Below are 22,851 nucleotides of genomic sequence, written 5' to 3' on the forward strand. Positions count from 1 at the left end.
TGCAAACCAAAGAATTCAGAGAAGTGAAAACAAGAAATAGGCTTACAATTTATGGACTGCAATTTCCAACAATCAAGTCCAAATCATCACCTCTAGTTTGTGCATATGTTTGCACAAATATTATGCACTTGACTGAAAAGTGATGCAAAAAGATGGTCCAGGGGCAACTCAGAGGATCTTACAGGTGTTCTAAACATTTCTAGAACACAGTGAGAGTGACCACAGTCTCCTTGCCTTCTGGCTTGTCAGGATCCCACTCCCCCCACACCCAAACACATGCAGTCAGCCACAGCCTGGATACAGCTCTCAAACTATGAAAAAGAACACTGCCATCATTCTCCTGTACCTGTGTCAATACAACGAGAAGACAGATTACGGTAAGATTGATCAAACATCCTTTAATATACAGAAATCAAATTTTAATCCAGTTGTCCAATGAGATCAGACCATGCTAATAAGCATGCAAAATTACATTAAAAGGAATTTGTATCATGAGGAAAGAGAGACCATCCTTGTGTGTGTGGCACTGTAATGACATCACCACTTCTACCTGCAGGAGTAGAAGGGCAGGAGTATTGGGAAATAAACTGACTGGGAAAGAAGCAGCTCACACTCATCTCACCTTGGTCAACTCAGCCTCTCTAAGGACAGCTCTACCCTGAGGTATCCTCACACCACTCAAGTCAAATTTCAGTATTTTCTATTACTAATGGTAAAACATTACCAGAATTAGTATAACTACAAAAGACAAACTTCACTCCAAAACACAATGATAACTTCAGCAGCTTTTTCTGGATTCTGTGTATTTTACTACAGGCATGTGGCAGGTACCCATTTCGGCCAGAACTTGCAGCTTTATGCTTCCCTTCTTTTTAACATTTAAATGCACACCCAGGCATCCATCAGAATTTCCAGAAGTTGACACCTTCCATGAAAGCACTGCACAAAAGAATGTGTGGCAGACAGATTCTTCTTACTTTAGCCTCTGCCCCAGTTAAAGTACTGATGAACTCCAACTTCCCATGACAGGGTCTCTTCCAAGGACTTCAGTATCCCTTCCTTCCTCTGAATCTTGTCCTGGTATCCAGCTGAAAATTGAAGACAAGATACAGAGACCACAGTTCATTTTGCAGAAGAAATACTTCAGAGCACTTGCTATTTTGTAGCTTCAGAATCAAGTTCAAAATGAAGCTGAACTCACTGCACAGAAAGTGAGTGACGCAGCCAGCAACTTACAGGGATTTTCCAAGTCAACAGATGTCGCAATACCTTAAATCTCATGCAAAATTAAAATTAAGTGGGAAGCACGCTGTGCATTCTGAAGTAAGTGCAGTAATACCACAAATAAAGAGTGGCACGGGATGCATGAGTACAGAACAATGTAAATCTAGTAGGACCTTTGTCCAAACAATGGACAAGCAGGATGAGGAAAATTCAGATTGTGTTTAAGGAGGAGTCAGCAGCAATATCAGTGGGGCCAGGGATAACTTAAACAGAAGCCTGTGAGAGCCACGCCTCCTCTCACCTAACTTGAAACTCTGTACTAGATGCATTAAACTAAATGCTAGATTTCATTAAACTCCTTTAATGATCTACAGACAGACGACAAACATCTGGAGACAGTTATGCTGCAGGATCAAGTATTACATACTTCAAGTGCTAACGTACCCAGCATATTTTTATGTTTCTGCGCAAGGAACTCCTATCAGAACTAGACAAACTTTATCTAATTACATTTTCTTTCTTTTCACAGCTGACTTCTCACCACCTAGCCTGATAACCCGCTATTAAAAAGATAAAAAGCTAAACTCCCTAATCATCCAAGTGCTTCTAATACCCCACACTGCCTATCTTCAGGCACACAAACCCATACCAGTAGTGGAAGTGCCTTTTGACACGACAGCCTTCCAACTCGAGTGTTCTCTGTACACGTTTTCCTATGACTTCAGACAGAACTCAGCCTCATACCTCATTTTACAGCTATAGCATCTATAATAGCATCTATAAATGGTGCTTAAATCAAGACTTGATTAAAAGCAATGTTGAGAGCACCCATCTCACTTATCTTGGTTGCTGTGTTCTAAGCTGAATTCAATCTCAATAAGCATCTCTTCCAGCTTACTCACACTCTATAACTTTGCTGTTCACAATATTCCACATGAAATCCAAGGGCCAAAACTGCTCTGTTCGCTGAATTAAAGGCTTTTTTTCTTTGGAGAACAGAGAGAAGGACTTGAAAGCAACAAACCACTAGAAGAAACCCAACGCACACATGGGCACTTACCATCGACCTTTTGCATGCAAAAAACGTGAGCTGCAAACCTTTGCAGTGCCCTTCCCTCAAGCATTGCCTGGGACTTTTGTTTTCCTGTCGGATGAGAAGCAAAAGGATTAAATCACCCAGTGAGCGCCCTCAGCTCTCAACCACCGGGACGCCTCGCTGAAGGCAAACTCGGGGCTCCGCCAAGGCACCGCGCCCGCCGCAGCCCCACAGGTGACCGGCGACGACGGCGGGTCTGTGGAGGCGCGGGGTCGCTCCAGCTCTCACCTGCAGGACGCAGGGGCTCTCCAGCAGGCACTGCTTCAGGTCCTCCCGCACCCCGCCGCAGGCCCGCCCATCCTCCTCCTTCTCCTCGTAGTACTTAGGCATGGCGGAGGGACCGCGCTACATCTCGCTCAAGCGCCGCTACCGGCGACGGGCCGCCATATTGGAGCGCGCGCGGATTTCCGGCCTGAGCGCCCCGCCCGACGGCGGCCGCTACGCGTGCGCGGCGTCGCCGGAAGCGGAACGGGCGGCGGAGCGGGTGGGGTCAGGCGCCGCCGTCCGCCGTCCTTTCCGCGGCGCGATGCTGCCCACCACCTCGGTGGGGGCCCGCAGTCAGGGCAACGGCGCGCTCAGCCCCCGCGATGCGGCGCGGCACACGGCCGGCGCCAAACGGCACAAGTACCTGCGGCGGCTGCTGCACGTGCGGCAGATGGACTTCGAGTTCGCTCTGTGGCAGATGCTGTACCTGTTCACCTCCCCGCAGCGGGTCTACAGGAACTTCCACTACCGGAAGCAGACCAAGGACCAGTGGGCGCGGGACGATCCCGCCTTCCTGGTGCTCCTCAGCGTGTGGCTCTGCGGTGCGTGCCGAGGGAGAGGCGGGGGGAGGCGGGGCTGAGAGCTGCCGCGTAGGGCTGAAGTGAGCCGTGCTGTTCTCCCGGGTGACGGCGATAGGATGAGAAGTAATGGCTTTAGTTTGTGCCAAGGGAGGGTCGGGTTGGATATTAGTACAGGCTGCCCAGGGAGGTGGTGCAGTCACCGTCCCTGGAGGTGTTCAGGAACCGTGGGGATGTGGCTCTGAGGGATGTGGTCAGTCCATGCTGGGGGTGGGCTGCTGGTTCGACTGGGTGATGATCTGAGAGGTCTTTCCCAGCCTCAGAAACTCCCTGAGTCTGCCCATGGCTTCGGTTAACAAGGAGCTTTTACAAAACAGTATTCTATTGCAGCATTGTGTGAATTCAGAGCTGTTGTACTGAAGATCACGAGGTTAAAGATGAAAAGGAAACTGGAGATTTTTTAGCACCAAACTCAGAAAAATAACACTGATTTACAATCTTGTGCTTTCTTTTCCAAAGCTAACTTTAAAAACCTTTCTCTTTTCAGTGTCTACTGTAGGATTTGGATTTGTGCTGGACATGGGGTTTTTTGAAACAATAAAGTTGCTGCTTTGGGTTGTATTCATAGACTGCGTAGGTGTTGGTCTCCTGATAGCAACACTGATGTGGTAAGTAGTCGTAGAATCATAGAATGGTTTGGGTTGGAAAGGACTTTTAAGATCATCTAGTTCCAAACCCTGCTCTAGAGATGCACACCTCCCAATAGACCAGATTGCTCAAAGCCCATTCAGCCTTGCCTTGAATGCTTCCACAGAGGGGCCAGCCACAACCTCTCTGGGCAACCCATTCCAGTGTCTCACCACCCTCACAGTAAAGAATTTCTTCCTGATATCTAGTCTAAATCTACCCTCTTCCAGTTTAAACCATTTCCCCTCGGAGTTCAGTGCTACTGTTGGGACAGTGATGGGCTATGCTGACTGTAAGTTTTGGGCCATTGATTGTTAGACTGGATTATTTTAGCTGTCTTTTCCAAACATGACTCTATGAAACGTTGCTTTAAAAAAAATCATCTTTTTCTTTACTGGTTCCTGTTAGAAGGTTCATCAGTAGAAAGGCTGTATTCTAGTGAACATTAAAGCTTTTCTCCTTATGCTGGTTGGACTTAAACAATAATTCCAAATCAAGAACTTGGTGATCAGAAAGGAATCTTAATTCTTCTGCCTTGTTTCAAGTCTCTTCCTCCTGCACATGCTTGCCTTTTTTTGCAAGTTTCCCCTGTTTGCAATGAATCTGGGGGCCTTCTTGCCTCACCCTGCATCCAGTATCTGCCTCCTTCTGATTCTTCTGCTGGCATAAAGAAATTTCAGAGGAAGTTACCCTGAAAGATTCTCTTGTTTGTAAGCACATGGAGTTTGTTCTGCTTCTAAACAGCGTCTATTTTCTGACATCAGCAGACCTTACACTGAATTAAATGTAAGGACTTGAGGTTTGTTCTATAGTCAGAAAACTGGCGATGTTGGTTCTGCAATAGCCAACGTGCAATTGCACTGATAAATTCTGCCACTGAACCATTTAAAGGAAGAGTTATGGCATTTGTTACCTGCAGTGCCTTTCAGCTACCTGTTGAATGCAAATATTGAAGTCAGAGTTTTAATGAAAGTGTTCTGAGGTCAGTTTGGCTTGCATAATTACTAAGTATCTTTCTCTCCCAGAGCAGAAGTACCAGAATTAGGATCTGAGAGTTAGCTTGCTGTCTCATACCAGTGTTTTGTCAGTCAAATTCAGAGCTTCACATTAACCGCATTTTCACTTATCTTCGCACCTAGGTTCATTTCTAACAAGTACTTGGTAAAGCAGCAGAACAGAGACTATGATGTGGAGTGGGGATATGCCTTTGACGTTCATCTGAATGCTTTCTATCCACTCCTGGTCATTTTGCATTTTATCCAGCTGTTTTTCATCAACTGTAAGTAAAAGATTTTGTCTTCTCTCCGATGAAGTCATCTATCGCAGCAGCTGAGAGCAATTTTTCTCTTTCAGATGTCATCATACCTAATTCAGTCATTGGATATTTTGTTGGGAACACATTATGGCTGATTGCAATTGGCTATTATATCTATGTGACATTCCTGGGATACAGCGGTAAGTAATGGCAACTTTTTCTGTAGGACTGAAAGAAAAAGCATTATTTTAGTCTGTGTGTCAGTTTGACAAAGATGTACCCAATGCATGTTTTCATAAGGGTAAACAACAGAATTTATATTTTTCACCATAGCAGCTTGTACTTGGAGACCTCTAACATCTCAACTTGTTTGTCTTCTGTAAATCCACTTCAAAACATAGGATAAAAGTTTGTATTGAGGTTAAGTCTGTATTTTTAGGTGACTTTACCTATCCCACTTAACTCAAGTTCTCTTATATCTGCGATCAGCGCAGGGCTAATAGGACAGCAGAGCAGTACTATTTCTGTCTTTCCTCAAGGCCCTTCTCGATGAAGCACCTGTTTGAAAGAGCACTCCTTTACACGTGCTTCACTTTTGCCTCTTTTTCAGCATTGCCCTTTCTGAAGAACACAGCTATCCTTCTGTATCCGTTTGCTCTCCTCATTGTGCTCTATTTGATCTCATTAGCATGCGGATGGAACTTCACCAAGATGCTTTGTTCCTTTTATAAGTACAGAGTGAAATAAAAACAGGACTTCATTTATCTACTGATTATTTTCGCTTTATCATCTTAGCTGTCTTGATGGCAAAAAAAACAGTTAAGAACTGATTGTAAATGGTTGTAAATTTCTCTTTATTGTAGATAATTGTGTAAAAAAAAAAGTTTGAAGTGTCTTTTTTTTATTAAAATATTTACACCAGTAAACATGTTAGCAATTTTGTTCAAATACTTTTGCAGTACATTCCTACAAACAATTGTACATCTGTAACTTAACTGCAACAAGTCTATGTAGCATAACTCTTACTGCAGCTATTTTGCACATACTGGCATAAGCTCTACATTACATGGGTTTTAAGTGACACCAAAGAGCATTTTGATATAAGAATAATATTGGAACACCTTGCCTTGGGACTGCATGAAAGTAGAAGTGTTGTTAATACTGTTGCAGTGGTAAAGCAACATCTGGCTCCGGGTGGAGAACTGTCCTCTCCTTTTATGAAAGAACTTTAGGTCGTTTTATTGTAATGGTTATTTCAAATATACACAGACAATGCTGGCACACAGAAGTAACATTGATGCAAGGCACGATTACCATGACCCCATACCAGGTTTCCAAATATAGCAGCAAGTTTTTTAATCTAATCTAGAGAAGTCCAATGGGTATTATTACATCCACTATTACAAGTGGGATGTTAATGAAAATGGAAGGAAAGTACGAGTTAATTTGGCCACACAGGCTTATGGCAATGCCTACAGCTGTGAAGTCCACAAGGCAGAATAAACTGACCATCACAAACAACACCTTCTGGAAAATGAAGATGATGACTTCCCTAAGACTGTGTTCAATATGAAACGTGAGCACTAGGATTCAGTTTCAAAAACAATGCAAGAGTAAACTGCATACAGTAAGACTTTGTATTTCAATACTAGAGTTCGATCTCTAAGGAAAAACTATATCTTATCTTAAAATACCAAATATGCTGGCAGTGCATCTTACAGTACTGTGTGTTTCAGCCACTGTTAAGGCTTGAAGAGAATTGTGTTCCCCCCTCAGCAGCCACTGAGCAACGTTCCCCTTTTAACAAGGAAAGCACTGAACCGCTGACACAAGGAAGGCTAAGGATTCCAGGCTGCCCTGGCAAACGAGCTCCCGTCCTGCAGGCAGCTATGGCCTTACTGCACTACGTTCCCTAAAAGGAATCCTAGCACCGCTTAAGTTCAACGCTGAAAATTCTTCATATTAGCGCCCTCTGGTACGATACCATTGAAATCAATGGAGGACTTGGGGCCTGTGTACCTTGCCTTCAGAGTTCATCCCCTCAAAACAAGGCTTCATAGTTCTCACAATTAAGCTACTTGAAGTTGTAGCTGCTCACAGTTCACAGCAGAAATCAGCAAAACCCTTAAGAACTAAAACACTCAAAGAATAATTCATTATGTCTGCATGGGGTGTGTTTTTAAATCAGCAATTGGTGCTAGCCTGAAAACACCAGCTGCTTAAAAGCCTTTCAGCATTACACTGGTGACCGTAAAGACAGAAAGCATAGGGCTTTTTCTTCCTTCTACAGCTCCTCGCCTTCACTAGTTCAGAACACATCCCTCCTTGTAAGGACAAATATAAAACTCAAGGTCGATGTATTGCAGAGGGACAAGGTTTGAAAAATCAGATTTTTCTTTTCCATGAAATTAAAACAATATTCTGCCAAGTTGGAAGCAACCTACAAATTACTACAACACTTCATTTGCAGCAAGCATTTCCAACAACAAAAGAATCCCACTATTGAAATAATACATATTTAAAAAAAAAAAAAAAAAAAAAGGAAAAATGTTACATTGTCATTTGATTTTGCCAAACACCAACTACACTCCAGCCCATTCAAGGAATGATTTATATTATATGGGTCAAGTGTAATTTGCTTTGCTCTTGACTGACTCAAGATACTTCAAAATAGTTTCTTTCAGAAGAGCTAGAACGTGTGACAGAAGAGTGCAGCCTTCCACTGGCCCATGAGTCTGATAGTTAATTTTCCTGAACCTTGTTTTAGTTAAGGAAGAATCAACGTGCCTTTAGGAATATCTTCTATCACTACCAACAAATTGTTAGGATGCCTACGAAAGCACAAGTCTTAAACAGTTATTTTAGAAAAATGTGTATTATAAAAGTGCTAATGGGATTCTGTTCACATTACTTGGCTTTCAGTAGGACTACCCACGAATCGTGCACGGCAAGATTATACTGAGAGTTTTATATTTCCTTGGTCCAGAGCAACCATGATCAGCTCCAAAGAGCTGGTGCTCTGATCAGCTGCTCTGCTTGCATCCAATACATGACACTAAGAATAATTCAACCAAAAAAGGATTTTTTCTGTTAATGACTTTGGGTTCAAGTCATCTTTTCTGAAGCAGCTAACAGGGTCTTAGGATAACGGTTTATTTGGAAACATTTGTCATTATTTGTTTACTATAAGATTCACTGACCTACAGGGTAAAAAAAAAAAGTTAATGTAGGAAAACAACTCTGTCCAAATCAGGTAATTGGTTTAAAATGCTGAGAGGAATCTTGTGGTAATAATTTAACTTATGACGCATGTAAGATACACGGCCCATCTGGAACATACCCAGAATACCTGAGGCAGTGACTGTCGAACCAAGCAGCCAAAGCATTCTTATTTCAGCAGTAATTCCAGGGAGGAGACTTGCATTTCATTAGACCAACTTGAGGATTAGAATTTGGAAGTCTGAAAGCCCAAAATAGCTCTGTAGTGATAATTTCCAAGCAATATTGCAGAACTTCCTGATAGGTCTGAATTTACCTGAATCTACAAAACTTCATTTGTGGCACAATTATTGCAAAAATATACAAGCTGAAGAAGATCATAAGCATTCAGGGAGCCCAACTCCTGCTGATACAATGCAATCTTCAAGAAGAAACAAAACCAAAACCTCTATGCTTTATCAAGTGCTAGTTAATTTGTTGCTTTTGATAAATGTCATCTTGATGTTGTTGAGAACTAAATGTACTGGTAACCCCCCCCAGTTTGGTAGTGAATGTTGTAAGGGATTTATCTAACTACATCTATTGTCAATGATTCATCTTAACAACTGTGAAACATTGGAAACAGCAATGCTTTGACAGGAAGCACATCATCAATAAACAGTACCAATGAATGTAGGAACTTGTGAAAAAAGATAAACGTTACTATCAACAAAACAACTTATTTTAAGAAACTACAGTACTTTATGTATTTCTGCAATCAAAATCATAGTAAGTAGCTAAAGCCTACCTTGTCTGCATCATTCATTTGCAGACACAGCTCAGAAGAAAACCTACTTTAGACCTGTGCCAGTTAATGTGTGATACAAAGCCACTGCAGGCTAATACTTTGATGGAATGACACTGTACGTACAACAGATTGGAATATGGCAGCACAACAGGCTAGATTCAGGTAGAATTTTGAGCCAACCTTCCTCACTTTTATTTACAGCAGCTGATATAATCAGAAAAAAAAGCAAACAAGGTTTGCCTGATAGGTTCCTTATTTTTTCAACTTAAACTTGTCCATCTACACAGGGCTTCTGTGTACAAATCGTATCTTCCCTGCACCCTCAGACAACATAGCTAAAACAATATGACTGGTCTGTAGAAGTAGTTCTGCTTACCAACTTGAGTACTGCTGCTCTGGCCAAGCTACAACACAACTGGTCAAGGAGGCAGAAGAAAAGACAAGTTGACTCTGTATCCCAGTGGTAATAGCTCTTAGCTTGCAATGCTGAAGTCAGGTCTAGGCTCCTGCTCCGTAACAGTAGGCCATGAAAAAGAGGCCAGACCTCTTAGAACTTTCCTGCTAGAGACATGAATGCAAGATCTTCACTCTAGAATACAGACCCTGCAGCAGGCTTTGCATGTCTGTGCCCAGACCGCAGTGTTGCTGGGGATGAGGGAGCTCCTCCTCATAAGGAAAACTGCACCAGCTTTTGAGACATCCGTTCCAGAAGGCTGCTTTGCAGCACGGCTGAGAATCCCCAGGCCAGGGAGAGGCCTCCCTCCAGCATCAATCAGGCACTTCATTCCTACTGGAGAGGAAATCCTGCTGCTTCTTCCTGACCATCTCCGACCAGGCAACTTAAATCTTCCCACATCTGTGTCACAAGCACCTTCACCTAAGCTGAAGGACTCTTAAGAACAGTGGCAGCATTAGTGCTGCAACAATTCCACTCTGAATTTAATCCAAACCCCTTTTCCTGACAGAGTTTTTAGTTTAAGATCACTGTTGTTTCCTTTGCAACAAAAATGCAGGGCACTAACTAACTTCTTATTAGGGACCCAATTCACTTTTTATCTTAGTAAGAGCAAGTTCTTACACTGATCACTAAAGGAGTCAATCCAAAACCTTACTTTTGAACAATGGAAGAAAATATAAATAAACCAGAACTACTCACTGTGATGTATCAAGAAAAGAAAAACAAACACTGCAGTAACTCCTTGAAAGATCTCTGTAGATCAAGTATATCTAGTTACTATTAACTCTTTTGAAAGAAGTTAATCTCTTGTCATTCCAAAAGCAAAGCTGGGGAATACTTTTTTTAGTACAGAAAATGAATTTGTCCAGGCTAAGAAATGCCTAAAAAGTTTTGTTGTTTTTTTTTTTCCTTTTTTTCCTTTTTTTTTTTTTCTTCTTTTTTTTCTTTTTTTTTTATAGAAAGAACAGTTTGGAATTGAAAAACTCTTCTAAAATGCAATGGATTATTGTATCTAAAATCACTGCAGATTTGGTACATAATATGAAATAAGATATTTCAACATGCTCTTCATGTGGCTACAAACTGTACAGAGTGGAATTTCATTGTTCCAAAGAAGAATCCTCTTCAGAACTCTGATAAGTGCCTCTGAACATAATTCAAATTCTGTGTACAAAACTACATAATTTAGAAACTTAAACTGGTTGTTTTTGTTTGTAACATGGCAGTATTTTTGAAATATGGTATTAATTTATGTTTGCATCTGCAAAGAAAAATGTAGAAAGATAACTTAAACTAGAGAATTCATAAGAAAAACTATATCAATTTAAAATTTTACTGCATAAAAATATGTACTTTTCAAATTATTTTAATAAATTAAACATCCCATTTATCCCATTGACTCCCATTTATAAGAAAGGTCGTAAGGAGGATCCGGGGAACTACAGGCCTGTCAGCCTGACCTCGGTGCCAGGGAAGGTTATGGAGCAGATTGTCTTGAGGGAGATCATGCGGCATGTGCAGGGTGACCGGGGGATCAGGCCTAGCCAGCATGGGTTTATGAAGGGCAGGTCCTGTTTGACCAACCTGATCTCCTTCTATGATCTAGTGACCCATCTGGTGGATGAAGGAAAGGCTGTTGATGTGGTCTACCTAGACTTCAGCAAAGCCTTTGACACTGTCTCCCACAGCATTCTCCTGCAGAAGCTGGCAGCCAGAGGCTTGGATGGGTACACTCTTGGCTGGGTAAGGAGCTGGCTGGAGGGCCGGGCACAGAGAGTGGTGGTGAATGGAGTCAAATCCAGCTGGCGACCGGTCGTGAGTGGTGTTCCGCAGGGGTCGGTGCTGGGGCCTGTCCTCTTCAATATCTTTATTGATGACCTCGATGAGGGCATCGAGTGCACCCTCAGTAAATTCGCAGATGACACTAAATTGGCTGGAAGTGTGGATCTGCCTGGGGGTAGCGAGGCCCTACAGAGGGATCTGGACAGGCTGGAGAGCTGGGCTGGAGCCAATGGAATGAGTTTCAACAAGGCCAAATGCCGGGTCCTGCACTTCGGCCACAACAACCCCAGGCGACGCTACAGGCTTGGGGCGGTGTGGCTGGAGGACTGCGTAGAGGAAATGGACCTGGGGGTATTGATTGATGCTCGGCTGAACATGAGCCGACAGTGTGCCCAGGTGGCCAAGAAGGCCAATGGCATCCTGGCTTGCATCAGAAACAGTGTTGCAAGCAGGAGCAGAGAGGTGATTGTTCCCCTATATTCAGCACTCGTGAGGCCGCACCTCGAGTACTGTGTCCAGTTTTGGGCCCCTCACTGCAAGAAAGATATTGAGGCCCTGGAACGTGTTCAAAGAAGGGCAACGAAGCTGGTGAGGGGTCTGGAACACAGGCCATATGAGGAGAGGCTGAAGGAGCTGGCAATGTTCAGCCTGGAGAAGAGGAGGCTCAGGGGAGACCTTATTGCTCTCTATAACTTCCTGAAGGGAGGTTGTAGTGAGCTGGGGGTCGGCCTCTTCTCTCGTGTCATTAGGGATAGGACCAGGGGGAATGGTTTCAAGCTACGCCAGGGGAAATTCAGGCTGGACATGAGGAAGTATTACTTTTCAGAAAGGGTGGTCAGGCACTGGAATGGACTGCCCAGGGAGGTGGTGGAATCACCGAGCCTGGGGGTGTTCAAGGAAAGGCTGGATGTTGTGTTGAGGGACATGGTTTAGTAGGAGCTATTGGGAATAGGTGAACGGTTGGACTGGGTGATCTTTTAGGTCTTTTCCAACCTTAGTGATTCTATGATTCTATGATTCTATGATCCCTAACATTTTTAATATATATCCCTGACAATCTATAAAAGAGGGTTCTTGTTATAGAAAATAAATGAAACTCCGAAAGTACCCCCTTCATAAAACATATTTAACAATAATTATATATTTTTCTTCTTTCAGGAATGTAACAATATGTACAACTTCTCTATATTACTATACTATCAAAATAGTACAGATTAAGCGTAGCAGGGTTCTGCAGCTGTAAGATGGCAAAATCACGTTGAAGTGGAGGGCAACTGAGGCCTCAGATGAACGTTATCAGTGTGGAGCATCAGTTTCTGGATGGTTCAGATAAGAAGGGGTAAATACAATCTTCTCATCTACAGTAGATTTCACGAGAGGTAGAGTTCAAGTGAAAATGAAAAATTTGGAATAAGGTGCATGCTCAGTATTTTCAATTTGTGACTTGCTAAGGATGTCAGATTTCATAGGAAAAGTTTTCAAGGATTCCTTCTTATCCCTCTAACGGGGATTTCAATGATCAGTTTGTCATCTTTTTAATATGAATCTGAAACAGAAAAGCAGAAAAAAAGCCATTACATTTTAAGGAGATTGCAGTTCTCTCAGTAATAGGAAGGAACTGTTTTCAGTGCTAGCCAAAATGTTGAGCTTCAAACACACTGAAAGAATAAGAAATCTCACATTTGCAGTTTTTATTTTTAGAAGATTATACCATCTCTCACCTCATTCAGAATTGCCCAGACTGCTGAATTTTGTATTACTGAAAGCCGGAATGATGAAATAGGGTTTAGGCTGGGGTCAACCATTCCTTCAGCAACACCATTTTCGAATTTCCCTGTAACAGAAGTGAAAGTATACCCTCAATTAACTTCTAGTCAACAAAGCACAGACTCTAAGTCCAAAAAATGCATCTACAATATCACAATTCACAGCTGATACCAGGTGCTGCTGAATGCAGGGCTGACTGGTATCATTAGTATCATGGTCCAGTATTAGATATGGAGGTTGGCGCCCCTGCCTACGGTAGGGGGGTTGGATATTGATGACCCTTAAGGTCTCTTCCAACCCAAGCCATTTTATGATTCTATTATTTCCCAAAACAGAAAACAGCCAATGTTTTGGTATCAATTTGCTGATACTGTAGCAGCAATCAAGACAGGAGATGTCATCAGAGAAGCCAGATCTGAACAGGATTACGCTGAAGAATCAGAACTTTTGAACTGTCTGTACTATGAGCACCCCTGAAGATCATAGGGGATTTTAGCACAGATTTTCATGTAATATCATGGACCTACATATGAAGGCCCTGGCTTATGTGTGTTCAGAGAGCATTGAGCATATTCATGCTTAATGTACTCCCATTTAAAGAATCCTTAAATATATTTATTACAATTAGTAAGTAGTAATATTAATATATTATTATTAATAATAATATAAGTAGTAATATTAAATATATTAGTAAATATATTTAATACAATTAGTAAGAATCCAGATTAAAAGCCCAGTTAGAATTTACACCCGAAATGTAAGTGCATCAACTGTAATTCATTAAGATGAAAAAAAATTGCTTTCTTTATAACTGGGAAGTCCAGCCTATATCAAACACAGCATAAAAAAAGTTGGATCGAAAAGTATCCAAACCTGATCCACAAGTAACATTTCTTTTTCTTGACAACAGGTATCCTGCCATTTCCTGTCCCTTTCCACAGCAGTCATTTGGTTACAGAAATGCCAATCTCATCCCATGACAAAAGGGTTGATTGTCTGACTGTAGGGTTGGTTCAAACCCCAGCCCCTGTTGACAGGCGCTCAAGCAACTCGAGTTGACAGCAGCTCACTGGGAGGGACTCATACAGCCACAGGACGTGAGAGAGGATTTTATGCAACCTGGAGATGCCTCAATGGTAATGTAGGTTGGTGTATTCTGGCAGAGAAGTTGGGCATGGCTGCACTGCAGTTAGCAGTCACAATAGGCCTTTGTTTAGTACATCAGTCTCAAAGAATATATACTGGAAGCAATGTTAACTAAAGTCTAGAAGGTCACACATCCAAAATGAAGAACAAAACCCAGATATAGGTTTGGTTTGGTTCTAAAGTGTCTTATTGGTTGCAGTAGTAACAAAACACATGGCATTCTATATGAGTAAGAAAAAAGCACTGCTGTCTGTGGCATACCTATTCTGAAGTAACCATCCTCTAAGCGTTTGTCTTTGGTTTCTTTGCTTAACACCAGTTCTTCATTCTACAATAACAAAGCACAGATAAGTTTATTTACTTTTTCACATATGACATTGCCTAGGAAGGCCAAATTTGTACGCACTTGTTATATACCCAGCATCCAGCTTCTCTAAATAAATTATAAGCCAGTATAGAATAGTTATTTATAGCCTTTGGTCAGCCAATGCAAATATAAGTACTCCAGAATAGAGCTGTATTTGGCTTCAAAGCAGAAGAAGGAAGTACTTCAAGTGCCCCACCTCACTGATACGTCAACCGCCACATGAACAAAATACATAGCAGACAGGAGTGCACACAGAAAAAGAAAAGCAAAAGCAAAATCTTGCCTTGTTTTCCTATGGTTGAGCCAGAGGTTTCTCTCAGGCCAAATTAAACTTACAGCTCATTTTTTTTTATATAAGAATTTGGGTAAAATGGAAAGCCTTCAGACCAGCAAGGGAAGCATTTCAATTATCACTGCCTTACTGAAAAGGGTGGATACCAATAAGCTTCTTTCATAAGCACAGAAAAAAAACAACTGTACACCAGAGCTTCAAAAACAGCCTGAAAATTACAACCAGAATCACACCCCAATACTAAAAGACCCACTATAGGAATTTCCCAGGAATCAGTTACAATTTCTTGACATGCACAGGACACAGGACATTAAGTCCATCTACTATTTGTTTCCCCTCCTTCCAAGTCCCAGACCAATCCAGTCTAGTTTTTGGCACTATACAATCCCTCCATGATCATTTACTTATTAATGTTTTGGGTTTTTTTTAATTTGGAATATGGCACGTAAAAAATAGATTTCAAGAAACCTGCATTGTTGGTATGGGAGAAGACAGACATACTTAGCTATTTTAATACCCTATAAAACAAATTTGTTTTAAGTAATATCCTTAACCATTCCCAGAGTTTTCTGATATAAATGATTAGGTGTAATATCCAATTGAAGAAAAAGAGCCTGTATCGTCTGGCTTCAAGCTAGAATATATTTTAGACAGTAAACTATATCCCCTGAAATAAAATTCAGACTGATTCATGGTGGAAAAAATTAGGTCATCAAGACAAAGACACAGATTTAGTCTGGGAATCCAGATACTGAAAAATCTGTAAGGATTTGTGATCAGGTCTGGATATATGTCAATTCCTGAACCAAATTGTCTTTTTTTTTCTTAACTAGGTCAAAAAGGAGACTGATTTAGCTTTCTCCTTTTCCAAAACACACAGGAAAGGGCAGATTATTTGGTTATTTTTTATTTTAAATAGTAACAGTGAATTGGAAGAAAACAAAGTTGTTCACCTCCAAATTGCCATCAATACTTGTAGCAGGCTGCATTCTAAAGGAATTATGTGAATAGTTCCAATAATTTTCTGTCAACAGAGCCAATCTTAAAAAAAGTACAAGCATCAAAAGGCTGCAGTTAGAAAAGAAACCATCTTGTCTGTCTTACTCTGTTAAAAAAGGGAAGTCGATACAATTATGAGGCTTTGCTTTTATCCTGTAATGAAGGAGAAACAAATCAATGTGTTCATACCTGAAAAGGCAAAACTTCCACGGTTGTGTTTAGCAGTATATCTCCTGGATGCTCTGGATTGCCACTGTGGAACAAGTACCTATAAAATAAAAAGGAAACATAAGACAGTCTACATATATCAACCATCAATCAATCAATCGCTATGTTACCACCTTATGTATTACTAAACACTTTATCTGAGTTATAATAATAAACACTAATTTTACACTAGACCTACATCAATTGATGATTGAAAAAGTGAAAGGTGGTTTCACATACTACTGTAATAGAAAGGGCTAGCTAAAACTTTTGCACTTGTTAAAGAGCAGTTGAGTAACGTTTTACTAGGAAGATCCCTAGATCTGGTCTCTACCCATTGCATTACACAAAGAAGCCAACACTGTAACTACTATTGCCAGGTATGCGCTGGCATCACTTCCAACCTCTCTCCTTTGCTTCCCATGTCTGGCCAGGCCAGCCCATTCTTGTGCCACCAGAATGAACTCTGCAGATCTATTCTGAACCAGGTCAGGAAACCTATCTGCATGGACTGTCTTGCCAGATTAGTTTTCCCTGAGCCCTGACCTCTGCTCTGGTTCTTTGCACAGCCTCATTAACAACTCTGCCAGGAACTCCCAGCCAATACATTCATGATATCTGAATTCAAACTTCTATTCCAGAGACAGATTATTATTTCAATATCTCTACATTTTTTTCTTTGTTAACATAATTGTGTGTTGTGGGGTTGTTTATTTTTAAATGTACAAAGGACTATTATATTACATACCTGTAGAAAGTCCCCATTAACCTCATTCAGATGAGTAATGAATGATTTTTTGTAGTGCAAAAGAACAAATACATTTTAAACTGTACCAAACCTTCCCTATTATTTTTAAGTAGTGAAGTGCAAGTCTTAGAATTCTAACTACCCCCTCACCAACAGTTTTTGCAGTACTACACACCTGTAGATAGTCAGTTACAAAAGACGGGCTTTAATTTCTCTTTCTTTATGTATAAACACAAACTTCATACCTCTTGATACCAAATAGACATACATACGTAAATAAGTAACAATATTTATTACCACTAGGTGGTATCAACGCTTGAAAAGTTGCTCATTCTTATTTTTTTCTAGGGGATCACAGAGGTGTTTGATCAGATTTCTGTCTGAAAACTGCTTGTATATTACACCTACTCAAAAGACACTTTTAACAAACCTAGTTTATTGTTAATACATTCAAATGAATATGTAAAAAATCTATCTACACATTTCAAACCTTCCTTCAATTGGAAACTAGAGAAATAAACATTAAGCACTACCTTCCACATTAAACACATCACCAGCCAGGGACAAAATTAGTTCAGAAATTATCACTTGATTAAAATTACAAACATTAGCTCCACTTGCAATTTATTAAGACATAATTGCAGATGTCAATTCCAGATTGTCTTTATCCAGTATGTCTGAAGCAAGGTAAATACTTGCCATTAATCCACACTCTATAGCTACAAGTCAAGAAGGAGAACAGAGCCCTTTGACCCTGAATTAGAAATGTCTGTGGCAATAAGCTAATAGGAATTAATTTAAAAACACACTAACACACAGAGGCAGGTAGCATTTATCAAGGCTCAGCAGAGTCCAAATCATACACTCAGGTCTCAGAAAGCTACACTGATCCCCATTGCACTGATTTCAGCAGAACTTCCCACACTGAACTGCAAGACAACTGGATTTGGTCAGCTCCAACACTGCATGTACTTGTGTGCACCTCTGTGATCGTGAGCTCCCAGTGGAAGACAACACTGCGGAGGTGGTCTGTGTTGGGGGAAGCAGTGGTTGGGTTCTGCTTTGTTTCAAGAGCAGCCCTACTGCCACAGCAGCCATTTCTCCTACTGTGCTGACTTCTGAAACTCAGGTGGGGTTTCTGCCCCAGTCCCAGAACTTACCATGCCAGGAAGGCATCCAGCTTAAAAGCTGGCAAGATGCTGAAACCGTTATGGGAAGTAATGAAAACTATTTCTCCGTAATCAAGCCCACTTTTTTTCAGTCTGTTTTCTATATCTGTCTATCATATGCACATACATATAACATATGCATATGTCACATCTTATTTAAGATTATGTTTAGAACAGAAGGGATATTTTTATATCTGAGCCCTGCCTGAACACTTGTCAGATAACACCTACTCTGACAGCAGTTGCACAGATACGAAAAATAGAAGCATGAGTGCACATAACACAGCTCATATCTATAATCAATCTTCTGCTTAGAAATACAGTTTATGAATTAGAAAATTCACTTTGAAATAACATTTAATTTACAAATGAGCGGCTGTTCTACAGCTCCTAAAAGCAGCCTCAATTAGCTGTTCTTTTATGAAGCTCCTTTCCTTGACACACTGATAAATCACAAGCTTTCAAGGCTACAAAATGTTTTTCTGGAGACAGAAAGCCACCAAAGTTGCTGTGCTTTTGGTTAAGGCATTCTGACATCTGACCTGGGATTTATAAGCAACAGCCCTCGGAAATACTAAAAAGCATGCGCCTTTTTTTCTCCACTTTGTTTAGCTGATATTTTTCCCTAGGATGGAATCAAAAACATTTTTGTCTATTTGTTACTTAAACATAATGCCTTCTGAAACATTCTTTCAAATTAGAATTCTGAAAGCCACAGGCCTGTTAAGTATAATAATCCCAGCCAATGCATATTAACCTGAAGTTATAAAACCACAGTTGCCTTGTAGAACATTACTTCACAGTCTGCTTTAATTCCAAAACACAGGTGGGCAACTTGGACATTCTTGATGGAAATCATCAGCAAAAGGCAACTCTGACTCACAGCTAGTAAATGAAATACCGATGTACCTCAACTTCAGAGAACCTTTTTCACTGTCAGACTCTCTTTAATTTGAAGCGGTTGAGGTCAAACCGGTACAGGTTAGGGGATGAGCTGCTGGAGAGGAGCTCTGCAGAGAGGGACCTGGGTGTCCTGGTAGACGACAGGTTGGCCATGAGCCAGCAGTGTGCTAAGCTAACTTCAACTCTTTACTCTCTTTGTATTTTGCTTATGGAGCGGATGTCTCTACCTTCTTTCCCACACACTGAGACTCAGAGAACTGAGTCTAAATTCCCAGATTTGTTTCTATTCAGGCACTCAGAAGTCTGTCTCACTGTCTCTTATACTTTATTAAAAACCAGAATCATTGGCATTCCCATTTTTTTAAACACAACGTGCAACTCTATGCATCTTCTGTTTTGTTGAGCCATTACAAAGAGAGCATAGATCAGAACACTACAAGCTTATCAGTAAACAGCAGCTTTATGAAAGGAAATAATACAAGAAAAATCTTAAAAATTCGAAATTCACAGCCACTGCCAATGCATTTTTTGTTTTGAAAACAGACTCATCTCACTTGATGCTCAACACAAATATTCTAGGAATCTATTTATGAATGTAGGCCTTTGTCTTCTGTAAATAACAGGAATCAAATCTTTTTCTCTGTGCTTTCCCGTGTCTCTGTTTAGCAATTTGATATACCTTTGTATATTCCATTTTCAGAGAAAGGAAGAGAGAGAGGAAGGCAGAGGGGAAAGGTTTCCTTCCACATTTGCACAAATTGTACCCCAGCACCAGGGAACATAGCAGTTATTAATTCTGCATAACGCGAATTTCTATGAAAGTAACAGTCAGTCAGCAAGGTTTGGGCTCTCCACAAATACTGTTACCTCTGCAAGAGTTATTATCCACCAAATCCATCCTGTCTTTTTGATCTCCAGATGCAAATAGGGTAAAAGAAATCTAATCTAACCCCACTCTGTCATTTTCCCAGAACCCTCATTAGGAAATGTTATTTTCACTGTTACTGGAAACAAGCGTTGACTGTGAATTACTTTCCATGTTTTTCTTGTATAAAATATAAAAGGAAGATTAATAACTTCTTTTCCACGTTCCGTTTTCTTTCCTATCCTTTAGGTCACTTATCCATTCCTTTGCAAAAACCTTTGCTCCATCCGCACTTTCATGTCAGACACCATAGTGTCAGACCACCCCTCTGCTGCCATCTCTCACATGACAGCAGCATGTAATGGAATATTCGTGGGAAGGATCAACTTCCACTGCCATCCCACCAACATCTGCTTCTGACATCATGAGCCAACATCATAACGTAGGAAGCATTACTTTCATAGTAGGCCTCATAATGACACACACGCTCACACACACTTCTCCAGAAGTGCTCCAGTTAGTTTTCTTAAACACTGGCATTTGCTAACATTTGAGATGCACTTGGGTGTGGGCAACCTCACAGGATGCCGGATGCAATTATGACATATCAGACACTCAAGCCCTTTGGGAAATCAAATTAAGTAATTTAGGGTAGCACATTAGACACCTAACATTCAGGCAACTGCATTAAGCCTCTTAATATTTCTGACCAAGAACAGTAAGCCCAGGAACACTGCCAAACACACAAATCTGGAGCATTAGTGCCATTAAGGAGGAAGCAGCATGTCCTTGGCTCAGGCAGCTCTTTTCTTCTGTCTCTGATCCATGCTTTCTTTTCTTTTCAGATGAAGCACTTGCCTCATCATTGCAGGCATAGTTCCATGCTCGGAGCAACCGGCATCAGTGGCTGGGAGCCTGCCTGCCAAGTCCCTGCTGTCAGTGTATCCATTTGAGGATGTTCTACTCATTAGTACAGAAGCTTATATAAACACAGAAACCAAGTCCTCAATTCCTCTTTTTTTTTTTTCCCCCCACCCTCCCACATTGAAAACATTAGCCCAACTGAAATGCTCTGAAGCACTAAAACTTTAATAACTTTATCAGACTTCTAAATATTTCCTACCAACTGATATCAGAATTAAAGCTTAAAAAATGATAGTAAGTTACATTTTAATAACCTTTTCTATAACTACACGTTTAGAATACAGATGATTTCTAAACTGTGCACTGTGCAGTTGTGTGCATGTGTTATGTCAGCTAGAACTGCACAGGAAAGGCAGGATGTATTGCACCATGCTGAGGGAGAGCTTGCTTTTACAATGAACAGCTTTTAAAGCTGCGCTGCTCTTCCACTATAACGATGTGTGCTTAATAGCAGGACAGCAGCCATCACTTTTTAAATAGGTAATTTTCAGCACTGTCACAATAATTTCAAAGCAAAGTAACTCATTATGTTTGGTTATCAGCTGCCAGACAATACACAATACAATAAGTTTCAAGTTTAAACAATCAAATACATCATTCCCACTGACGCAAGATATCTACATTACGAGAAGCTACCACAGGACATACTCACAAGGTTAACAGCACGTGTTCCTTCCCTGGGATCCCAGGGTCAACAGCAGAGAAAATTGGATCGCTATTCTCAAATACTGCACCTCAAGTGGCTATGCCAACATCAGAATACAAAGTAGTAAATGTAATCTACAAGCAGATCTGTCCAACTATCAAGATTCTAGCTTAAAGATGAAATGGCAGAGAGCAGAGTCCACCTCATAAAACCACTTTATTAACCATCAACGGCATGTTTTGAGGACTACCCAATAATTTGTTAAAAACAAGGCCACAGCTATGAGGCAACTGGAGTTAAAAGCAGAGGAGTGTAAAAACAAGAAATCTACACACAAAACCCAAGAAAACACAAGTTCTGCTAATCCTTTTGAAAATACCATAACAAGGCTAAGCAGTTATATAGAAAGGATGACCTAAACAAAATGTCCACTGGTAGTTCCAAAGGCTTCCTTGGTGTTACTTGGTATTTTCAAAGAACAAATTCCAGTGTCCAAAGCTGTTCACAATGAGCTCCTTGGGCTCAACACCCATCACTAACCTCTCTGAAGAAACAGGGTAACTGGCAAAGAAAAGTAATATTTATAGTTATTTATAGTAACCAGAATTAATGCTAGTGCTTAATGTAAATTCAAATAGTAGTAATGTGAATATCATAATGTAACTTTTAAATATGAGCTTTAATAACTAAGTGAGACTGGAACAACAGTATATAATGAAATAGCAAAGTGAATTTTCATAATTATCTAGTGACCTAAAGGAAAAGAAATGCAGTATTTCTTGTGTTTACAATGTAGGCTGTTTTGAGCCTACGTTTATTCAGAAAGTAGTCCATCCATTTGAAAAAAATAAACCTCCCACAGTGGTGAGCAATTTGTTCCTTAGTAAGAAAGTCAGTGGATCTACTTTCAGTCTGAAGGACGTGCTATTGTAACAGTGGTGTGCATCTTTGTATTACTGCAAAAATAAGAATGAGAATTTAGCTTATTATCATGGGACTTCAGTGTTCTGGCTGGAAATCTTTCACTTGGAAATGACTGAAAAGATTCAGTATAAGAGCTGTTACTAACATGAACATTAGACAGTTTCAATTTATACACCTCTCTCCTTCTTCAGGTGTGGTTTAGAACAATCAATGTCTGATTTTCAGCATTCAGAGGGATAAGCCATCTAGGTTTAACACAAAACAGCCACAAATGTTCTTTTCTGCTCTACTACATGAGTTCAGATCTCACTCGAGGTTACTAAGAAATTCTTGCCTCTGTTATCTCTGACAATATTCTCAGGTCTCAAAAATGAAGTATTCAAAGGCTTGATGACAGTTAATTACAGAATTGCTCTACTCAACACAGAATTTCAGTTCAGTTCTGCAAAAAAGGTTTGGCATGGAAAAATAAACTCCAGGAACAAGTTACTACTCTGTCACACTGTAACAGACCTGCCATTCATTCTGCCAGTTGTGGTCAAGATTTCCATTAAGAAGCTTGTTTATCAAGGATTTATTACTGGAGTTATTAAGCAGTTATGCCT

The 22,851-nt window shown here is 40.6% G+C and overlaps 3 protein-coding genes across 8 annotated transcripts in view; 1 reads left to right on the top strand and 2 right to left on the bottom strand.

The window, feature by feature from the left end:
* Window positions 1-377: 377 nt before the first annotated feature.
* On the bottom strand, window positions 378-2,655 carry LOC125700865 (cytochrome c oxidase assembly factor 5). Its single transcript, XM_048962111.1, has 3 exons — window positions 2,549-2,655; window positions 2,285-2,368; window positions 378-1,088 (listed from the first exon to the last, which is right to left on the bottom strand). Exons 1-3 carry the CDS (start codon window positions 2,648-2,650, stop codon window positions 1,047-1,049), a joined length of 228 nt encoding a protein of 75 aa, XP_048818068.1. The 5' UTR covers window positions 2,651-2,655; the 3' UTR covers window positions 378-1,046.
* On the top strand, window positions 2,649-12,558 carry UNC50 (unc-50 inner nuclear membrane RNA binding protein). 3 transcript variants are annotated; one of them, XM_048961892.1, is made up of 5 exons: window positions 2,649-3,126; window positions 3,650-3,770; window positions 4,929-5,068; window positions 5,143-5,244; window positions 12,448-12,558. In XM_048961892.1, the coding sequence occupies exons 1-5, from the start codon at window positions 2,649-2,651 to the stop codon at window positions 12,453-12,455; spliced, it is 849 nt and encodes a 282-aa protein (XP_048817849.1). In that variant the 3' UTR covers window positions 12,456-12,558. The 3 variants fall into 3 exon arrangements, with proteins under 3 accessions (XP_048817849.1, XP_048817840.1, XP_048817831.1); XM_048961883.1 differs by lacking the exon at window positions 12,448-12,558 and adding an exon at window positions 10,467-10,886; XM_048961874.1 differs by lacking the exon at window positions 12,448-12,558 and adding an exon at window positions 5,655-7,541.
* Window positions 12,559-12,722: 164 nt separating this feature from the next.
* MGAT4A (alpha-1,3-mannosyl-glycoprotein 4-beta-N-acetylglucosaminyltransferase A) overlaps window positions 12,723-22,851 on the bottom strand; it is a 72,887-nt gene continuing 62,758 nt past the window's right edge. For all 4 annotated transcript variants that reach the window (XM_048961814.1, XM_048961805.1, XM_048961821.1 and 1 more), the window contains 4 exons: window positions 16,050-16,128; window positions 14,464-14,530; window positions 13,011-13,123; window positions 12,723-12,835 (listed from right to left, as the gene is read on the bottom strand). In XM_048961814.1, the coding sequence (XP_048817771.1) occupies window positions 12,809-12,835; window positions 13,011-13,123; window positions 14,464-14,530; window positions 16,050-16,128 (286 nt within the window). In that variant the 3' untranslated portion in view covers window positions 12,723-12,808. The remainder of the gene's footprint in view (window positions 12,836-13,010; window positions 13,124-14,463; window positions 14,531-16,049; window positions 16,129-22,851) is intronic.

The sequence above is a fragment of the Lagopus muta genome, chromosome 1 (assembly GCF_023343835.1).
Source record: "Lagopus muta isolate bLagMut1 chromosome 1, bLagMut1 primary, whole genome shotgun sequence".
Lineage (NCBI taxonomy): Eukaryota > Metazoa > Chordata > Aves > Galliformes > Phasianidae > Lagopus > Lagopus muta.

Bases quoted from the DNA above. Each gene is read 5' to 3' on its own strand.
- UNC50 (XM_048961874.1), top strand. From the start codon at position 2,649: ATGGCGGAGGGACCGCGCTACATCTCGCTCAAGCGCCGCTACCGGCGA. The intron at 3,127-3,649 runs GTGCGTGCCGAG...TTCTCTTTTCAG, and splicing joins CCTCAGCGTGTGGCTCTGCG to TGTCTACTGTAGGATTTGGA. The intron at 3,771-4,928 runs GTAAGTAGTCGT...CTTCGCACCTAG, and splicing joins CTGATAGCAACACTGATGTG to GTTCATTTCTAACAAGTACT.
- LOC125700865 (XM_048962111.1), bottom strand. From the start codon at position 2,650: ATGCCTAAGTACTACGAGGAGAAGGAGGAGGATGGGCGGGCCTGCGGC. The intron at 2,369-2,548 runs GTGAGAGCTGGA...CTCATCCGACAG, and splicing joins AGAGCCCCTGCGTCCTGCAG to GAAAACAAAAGTCCCAGGCA. The intron at 1,089-2,284 runs GTAAGTGCCCAT...TTCAATTTTCAG, and splicing joins TTGCATGCAAAAGGTCGATG to CTGGATACCAGGACAAGATT.